This window comes from Peromyscus leucopus, chromosome 14 (assembly GCF_004664715.2).
Source record: "Peromyscus leucopus breed LL Stock chromosome 14, UCI_PerLeu_2.1, whole genome shotgun sequence".
NCBI classification, from domain to species: domain Eukaryota; kingdom Metazoa; phylum Chordata; class Mammalia; order Rodentia; family Cricetidae; genus Peromyscus; species Peromyscus leucopus.
The window spans coordinates 88289281-88298219 of record NC_051075.1 but is presented as its reverse complement, the minus strand read 5'-3'; the positions used below and the strand labels follow the sequence as shown (position 1 = coordinate 88298219).

At 38.0% G+C, this 8939-nt stretch overlaps 1 protein-coding gene across 1 annotated transcript in view; it reads left to right on the top strand.

The window, feature by feature from the left end:
• Bmp5 (bone morphogenetic protein 5) overlaps nucleotides 1–8939 on the top strand; it is a 120809-nt gene that overhangs the window by 50072 nt on the left and 61798 nt on the right. The window contains exon 2 of the mRNA XM_028864962.2: nucleotides 1417–1609. Coding sequence (XP_028720795.1) covers nucleotides 1417–1609 — 193 coding nt within the window. The remainder of the gene's footprint in view (nucleotides 1–1416; nucleotides 1610–8939) is intronic.

The window sequence follows — 8939 nt, the reverse complement described above, 5'->3', positions numbered from 1 at the left end:
GGGTCGGCTCACCCACACCCCTGAAAACAGCATCAGCTCTACTGCTAACATAATTTTTAAAATTTATAAATCTGGCAGTTATGCATTTTTTTTTATATTTTTGTACTAAAATTTTATCAGTGACACAAGTCATTGGGAAAAATTTAAATTACTGTTGACAGTAATTATGAAATGCCTGAAATATTGTGTATTATAGCAGTTTTTGTTTTGTTTTCACAACATGATCCCATATTATTCTAATTCAGATTTTGAAAAATCAATAAACAGAAAAACTTAAGTCCATAAAATAACACTAAGTGTCCCCTAAATGAATTTTTTTTTTTTTTAGCTAACTCATTAGGAAAGCTGTGGTAGCCACTAGGAGACTGTCAGACAGTACACTAAATCATATCAGGTCACAATGTATTTGAAACAGTGTTCTAAATCCCTCAGCATTTTTTACTATCCTTGGGAGATCTCTATCTTTTATTTCATTTGTTAGAAAGATAGCTAAAGAAGGGAGATCGTCTCCTCTTCAGCCTGAGTGAGATGAGACAGTTACACTTCTCTAGAACAATCATTCATGAAAAAGCCTTAAAGTATAGGAAAGTATTTAATTCACAGAAGCAAATGAATAAATAAACAGCCTTCACCTGGGGAAGCCAGCTCAGAATTGACCCTTCTTTTGGTATCCACTGCAGTCAGGTGGAGGGAGCTGCTTTCGTATCCTCTCCCACAGAAGCAATTTTGCTTCCTGGCTGCTTCACAAAGATGCGAGAAGGATTTTGGATTTTTTTTTTCTGTGAAGAAAGGATCACCATTAGAGGATATGTATTTAACTTGAAACATTAGACAGTGCATACATCACAATCGCACCATTGAGGCATCACAGGATGAACGTGAACGCTGTTTTTATGAATCAGCTAAAAATAAACTTGGTTGAAATCAGAAAAAGAATCTGCTTTATTTATTTGTCTATAAAACTGCCACCAATAAGGTCCCGTGTTACAGATGCTTCGTCCTCTTCCCCTCTTTCCTCTGTGGCTGGGTGAAACATCACCACTGACTTCACTTGGAACTCTGTAGGCTTCTGTAACATCTTTTAAATTCCTGAATGAAACCTATGTTCCAGAGTTGATCCATATTGGCAATCACTTTACGACCTTCATTTTTAAAAACATTTTTGGACAGTCTTTCCATTTAGGATCCAGGAATTGGTATAAAACCAGATGGTTATATTGCATTTGAGCTAAAAGGCTATTGGTCTGTGGAATTTCCTTTAGCTGGGAACACCTATGAGTCTGTGGTTTCAGTGTTTTCACAGTTTTATACTGTCCTGTTTGTTTTCACTTGAAAGGCAGAGAATTTATCATGAATTTCCATGTTTTATGAAGGGTTAACATTTTTCCTTTATTCATTCCTTTAATTTTTTTTCAGTTGAAAGAGACAAGGACTTTTCTCATCAGAGAAGGCATTACAAAGAATTTCGGTTTGATCTGACCCAGATTCCACACGGAGAAGCAGTGACAGCGGCTGAATTCCGGATATATAAGGACAAGAGCCACCATCGATTTGAAAATGAAACAATTAAGATTAGCATCTATCAGATCATCAAGGAATACACAAATAGGTATCAAATTCATATTAATTATTTATCCTAGCAAACAAAGACTGAATTTTACTTTAGAAGCCATTGACAAACTGTATGATTCACAGTATGCTTTACTTGGGTTAAGGGAGATTCTGAGCCAGGTAGAGGTCCATTGAAAAGTAAGACTCAGGAGCTGCTGAGATGGCTCAACAGTTAAGAGTTCTCAATCTTTTAGAGGACTAAAATTTGCCTCCCAGCACCTATATCAGGCAGTCCACAACCACCTTTAACTCCAGCTCCGGGGAATCCGAACCTCTCTTCTAACCTCCTTTGGCACCTGATACACATGTGCATACAAATACACAGATAGACACATATACATAAATGAAATTTGAAAATACGTCTAAAATATAAAAAATTCCTCCAACAGTTTACACATTTTGTCAATAGTAGAATTGGCCAATCTGTGTACCAAAACAGTATCTCTATATAGTCTTTCTTTCTTGGGCTTTTGTCTCATTTTGTAAATTTGCCTTCCAGTCCAGAAAATTTGTATTTTATTCTATCTACATAAAAGTTTCATATAAATTATTTAAATAATATAGTATTCTTGTACTCAGAGAAGGACTGGTTTGCTGGGTAAAAGGTGGGATATTATATAATTTGTTATGTGTATTTTGAATAAAGATAATTCTACTTATATTAGCATTTGACAAACAATCAGTATATATCCTGATGAAAGATATTTGAGAACTGTATGAAAACAGATGATAGACCAAAACATTAAATATATGAAAATGTCACTGATAATTGAATGCAAATGAACCATCAAGTTTGAATTTCTGATCTTTAATCTAACACAGAAATCATGTGGATAACACCTTTCATCAGTGATTAGTTATCTTTGTTGGACAATTGACATGTTATAGCAAGATGCTCTTCCTCTGCCAGTAGCTTCCACTCATGAGAGCAAACCTTTCTTATGGTGAACCACTATGTCCTTTGATGAGGCAAATACTTAAGGGTCAGTTTCTTGTTCCTCTTTACCTTGATATCTCTTTATAGTTTCCTAATATAGTTTTTAGATGTTTCTTGTTGTTCTACTGAAATAGTTTCCCAAAGAACACTCCATTGGTCTCTCACAATACTCAGTGAAGATAAAAGGCTGAGGTCAAATACCTCCCTTAGACCACCTGGAGAAGGCTCATAATGAAAAACAGAAAGTCTTAGTCAGGCTCATGGTTACAAAAGCTATTAATTTTCTTTTAGCTGGTCTTCTTCAAATTATTTGTTAATTGAATTTTGGATGTGTAGCACTCATTAATATTCCATGGAACACTAATTAAAAAGGGTCATTTTAATGAATATTACTCTATATACACTGCTATTTTTTTTTAAGAGAACTAATAAGAAAATCAGAAAGATCCATGTCATTTACTTAACCTTAGTAATTGCTGGCCATGGGTGAATATATTTTTTTTTTTTTTTAAAATCTTACTATAGTGCTGTTTTTGCTCATTGATTTTTTTTTTGTTCTTTTTGAGATAATCTCTTGTATATAGTTCAGGCTAGCTTAGAACTTACAGATCTGTCTCTGCCTATCAAGAGATGGAAATTTCAGGTGTGGCTCATAATGTCCAGCCAGTGGTTCTACTTACAAAGTTAAGGCACAGGGCCTGCATATGTAATGAGTCCTAGAAAACATCTGTTTTGTATTAAGTAATGGTAGTATCCTTTAGAATCAAGTGAAATTTGAAAATAGTATTTTGAACATTACTTAATATTTCTACAACTATATAATTTTATCCTATTTATTACTATTTTTCTACAGTGGAAGGAAGAGTATTGTGTTTGTTTTTATCCTCAGCACTATTAACTTGTTTGATCTGAATTAATATTGTGACATTGCTATCATTTATGGTGGGGAGCTATGTATATTTTAATGGACATTAAGTTGTACTTGGTTATTTAATATCTCAAGTCTTTTTCAAAGGAATCCTTGATATACCTGGTATTACTCATTGGTAATATTTTGATTGGCTCTAAATATAGATTTTTTTTAATTGACCAAAATAAAAAGATAACTTTTATTCGGGTCCTGCTATAGTTTTGAGGTTGAATGTCCCTCAAAGACCCATATGTTAAAAGTGTGATCTTCAGCATGGAACTGTTGAGGGGTGCTCTAGGTCTTTAAGAGTTCATGGGAGCTTTACTAGAGATCCTTCTTCAATTGGGGGATTGCCTTGAAGAGGAATGTGGGACCTTTACACTGTGTTTGTTCATACATTGACTCATGACTGACGAACAGCTGGTTTAGCCACAGGATCCTACATGCTGTATTCCTTCAGACAAGGTTCCAAAGGTATTTATTGAGCCATTTGATCAGGGCTGACTGGAATTGATAAAATTACAAGTCCAAACAATGCTTTTCTACTTATACATTTATTATTTTCAGTATTTCATTGTAATGATGGAAAGCTGAACAGTACGAGTCAACTGTTTGTTTTGCTCAGGATGTTTTTGCACACACACAGAGAGAGAGAAGGATAGAGAGAAACAACTTTGTGTTATATATATGTTAAGTACAATTCCCAACCCCTCCTCTGCTGTGGGATGTTCTGTATGTCCTGTGGGAGCCCGTTCTCGGGTTCCTCGTGGCTTTACCCAGCAGGTCGGCATAGAGGATGATTAGGACCACGGGCCTGAGTGCAGGTGTCTGAGATGGTCTGCACTTGGCTGTGCTGTGGGATGGTCTGTATGGCAAATGTGTTGCTCTGATTGGTCAATAAATAAAACCTGATTGGCCAGTGGCAAGGCAGGAAGTATAGGTGGGACTAACAGAGAGGAGAAATAAAAGAACAGGAAGGCAGAAGGAGTCACTGCCAGCTGCCACCCTGACAAGCAGCATGAAAAGATGCCAGTAAGCCATGAGCCACATGGCAGGGTATAGAATTGTGGAAATGGATTGATTTAAGCTATAAGAACAGTTAGCAAGAAGCCTGCCACGGCCATACAGTTTGTAAAGCAAAATAAGTCGCTGTGTTTACTTGGTTGGGTCTGAGCACTGTGGGACTGGCAGGTGACAAAGATTTGTCCTGACTGTGGGCAAGGCAGGAAAACTCAAGCTACACTCCTCAGTAAGAAGGACCAGCATCAAAATATCAGGATTTAAAATAAGTCTCTCTTGTATTTCTCAAGCTGTGGAAGGAATTTTTCCCCACTGAGAACTAAGAAATAATTCTCTTTATTTATTCTATTGATTTTTTCATACTAATTTGACTTTAATACTGTGAGAGAAGAACCAAGTTAAAAACTCCTCATTTCCACATTATATGATCACAGTTAAAACAGAAAGAATTGTAATACAAGAGTAATTTTAAAATTCAAATAAATCTTTGAAATAATTTACTCTTGTTCTTCACACACACACACACACACACACACACACACACACACACACACTTACACACATGCTGTTCCTTAAATAACTAAAATGGAGGTAGGAAAAGAAAATAATATCTCATGTTTTCAAAATATATGCCATCCCTCGAAGTTTTCATCATCAAACTTGTAACTTTTTTTTTTTTTTTGGTTTTTCGAGACAGGGTTTCTCTGTGTAGTTTTGGTTCCCGTCCTAGATCTTGCTCTGTAGACCAGGCTGGCCTCAACAATCTACCTCCCGAGTGCTGGGATCAAAGGCGTGTGCCACTGCCGCCCGGCCCAAACTTGTAACTTTTTAAATGTAGTATTTCCAGTAAAACTCAGAAGTAATTGAAATCCTCATGATCTGCACTTTTTAGTTCAGTGTCTCTAATGGCATGTATGCATTGTCTTATATGGGAACTCATCGTCCCTAGGTACTGCTTTTGTGTGTGTGTGTGTGTGTGTGTGTGTGTGTGTGTGAATCCTCGCTATCATTCAGACTGATATTTTGAATATGTTTCACATTTGAGACCCCAGCTGATCTATTAACCAGCTAGTCTGTGAATCCTCCATCAGTGTCATGTAATCACACTGAGAAGTGGACAGAGCTGTTATATCATCTGCATCCCCACTTGTTTATTCTATATAACTTACAACTCTTTACATTATACATTTCATTCCTACCATCTCTTACATCCATTATTTATGCTTATACATATTTAAATGTGTGCAATTTGAAGACGTGTTCTGATAGGTATCCAAGTCTTTATTTTTCCTTCTCAAGAGGTAACACATTTTTCTATCATTTCATTTATTTTAATCGTTTTATATAAAACCAACAGCTCCAAATTCCATATAGAATGCACTACTCTTCAGTCACACCTCATATATTGACATTATTGAGAAATGAGGTTTCCACACTATTAAATTTTCCAGATCATGCAGCTGAGCGCCACACGCACGCTTTTGTTGAGCAGGCACAGAGGACCTAAGGCAGAGTAAATAAGATCTCAAAAGCTCATAGCCTGGGGGACACGGGATGTGGAGAGCCTGCCTCACACCAACTTTAATAACAATAATACAATGTGCTAAGAACTATGATGTAAGTATGCACTAAGTGATGTGGAAACATGAATGAAAGGAAATGAGTTCTTCATGTGGGTGGGTGAGGAGCCTCAGGGGAGGGCTCTAGGGGCTTACCTTTCAGGATGGATAGGAACTTTTTATAGACTGATGAAGGGGCGGATTTCAACTTTAAAATATTATACATTGAAATGTTAAGAGGCCTAAATATCTAATTAATTAAATAATATACAAATGATATGATCAACAGCAAAATAGGTAGTGATGGTTCATTTAATGGCCACTCACTGTGTCTGATGCTGCACTGAAGTGCTACGTTTGAATTAGAAATCATACACACACACACACACACACACACACACACACACACACACACACACCGCCCCCACTTCCAAAGAAAATGAGCTTTTTAGGAGTCAACATTTTTTCCTAATGCCTAGTATGGACATAAATTTCTGTCATCCCTTGTAAAGGTTTTAGGCTTGACCGCTCTCCATCATTAGCTTCCTCCCCTCCTTGGTGTGTTTAGTTCAGCTGTCTTCATCCTAGTTCCCTTTGCACCCTCTCTACCCCTTCTTGCTTCTTTCAGATTTGAAATTCTTTTGTGGACATTCTTCCAAATATATGTATGTTGACAGTTTCTACACTGGAAGATTTCCTGGTCCCTTGAGGAGAGCAGAGCAGAGTCCTCAGAGGAGGCTGTGCTGACTCTGTCCAGGACAGACAGCCCTCAAACACAGCTTACATTTCTTAGTATACAGGGATCAAGCTTTATTATATCAGTGGTTCTCAGCTAGGGCCACATGGCTCCCTAGGGACCATTTGTCAATGTCTGAGGGTAATTTTGGTTGTCTCAATAGTGGGGATGGTGTGGGAGCTGTTGTGTACACCACTGGCATTGAATGTGCGCATATGCTGAATTTTCATAGAGCTTCCTGCTAAACCTTCTAGAAGACCCAGGGCATCTCTCTTAACCAACAAATAATGATCTGATCCCAAATGTTCATATTTCCAAGGTTAGGAAGTTCTGCTGCATTGGAAGATTTAAACTATAAACATGAATGTGGAAATGATGTGGTTCAGAAAACAGCGAATCTTTTGATTTTTCCCTGAAGGTTTCTCAGGTGGATCGTAAGACACACCACATTTTCCTGAGCTCTGGAGAAGTCACCCTGGGCACAGTGTCCATTTTCTGGGGGTTGAAAAATGATTGGACTGTCTGTGAAATAATTTTATCTCCTTTTTTTCTTATTGACTTGGAGGAACTTCTGTATATTTACTGGGTAGCACATAAACAATTAAAAATTCTTTTGCAGAGTAAAATAGGGTATAATGATATTTGACAATTTACTAAATATTAAAAATTTATTGAACCGGGTGGCATTGGTGCATGCCTTTAGTCCCAGCACTCAGGAGGCAGAGCCAGACGAATCTCTGTGAGTTCAAGGCCAGCCTGGTCTACAGAGCAAGATCCAGGACAGGCACTAAAACTACACAGAGAAACCCTGTCTCAAAAAACCAAATCTATCTATCTATCTATCTATCTATCTATCTATCTATCTATCTATCTATCTATCTATCTATCTAACTATCTATCTAATCTAAAACCCTACAATGTAAAAATAATGATTTTCTCAATAGAAATCCAACTTAAAAATTATTTGAATAATGATTTCCATTAATTTCAGTTAATATTACTCTTTTACCTTTTTTTAAAGACAGGGTCTGTGTGGCCTTGGCTGGCCTGAAACTCATTACGTAGATGAGGCTGGCCTCATACTCACAGAGATCTTCCTGTCTCTGCCTCCTGAGTGCTGGGATTAAAGGCATGTGCTACCATGCCTGGTTGCTTGACCAATTTTTTTATCTAAATATTTGAAACACATTATAGAATCAGATATTCTATAACAATGATACTCATGATTTTCAGAATTTTAAAAGTCCATGTTTGTTTTGTATGAAATTAGGGTCATCTGAAAACATTAATCAGTAAACAATCTAAACTTTAACCTTTCCCTCGTATTTTTTTTATTTTGAGATTATAATATAATTATATTATTTTCCCCTTCCTTCTTCTCCCTTCAAGCCTTCCCATATACCACTCCTTGCTATCTTCCAAATTCATGGCCTCTTTTTGCACTGTTGTTACATGCATATATGTAACAATATGATATATATGTATGTATAATGTGTTTATATTCCTAAATATAACCCACTAGTTTATATAATGTTCTTATATGTATGTTTTCAGGGCTGACTGTTTGGTATCGAATAACCAACTGGTGTGCTCTTCCCAGGAAAAGCTATTTCTCCCATCCTCGGCATGTCTTTGTTGTCTGTTCATTGTGTAGCATTGAGGCCTTGGGGGCTTTCCCCATCCACACTGGCATGTCCGTGACTTTCCCCCATCCACACTGGCATGTCCGTGACTTTCCCCCATCCACACTGGCATGTCCGTGGCTTTCCCCCATCCACACTGGCATGTCTGTAGCTTTCCCCCATCCACACTGGCATGTCCGTGGCTTTCCCCATCCACACTAGCATGTCCGTGGCTTTCCGCCATCCACACTGGCATGTCCGTGGCTTTCCCCCATCCACACTGGCATGTCTGTAGCTTTCCCCCATCCACACTGGCATGTCCGTGGCTTTCCCCATCCACACTAGCATGTTTATGGTTTTCCCCCATCCACACTGGCATGTCCGTGGCTTCTCCCATCCACACTAGCATGTCCGTGGCTTTCCCCCATCCACACTGGCATGTCCGTGGCTTTCCCCCCATCCACACTGGCATGTCTGTGGCTTTCCCCCATCCACACTGGCATGTCCGTGGCTTCCCCCCATCCACACTGGCATGTCCATGGGT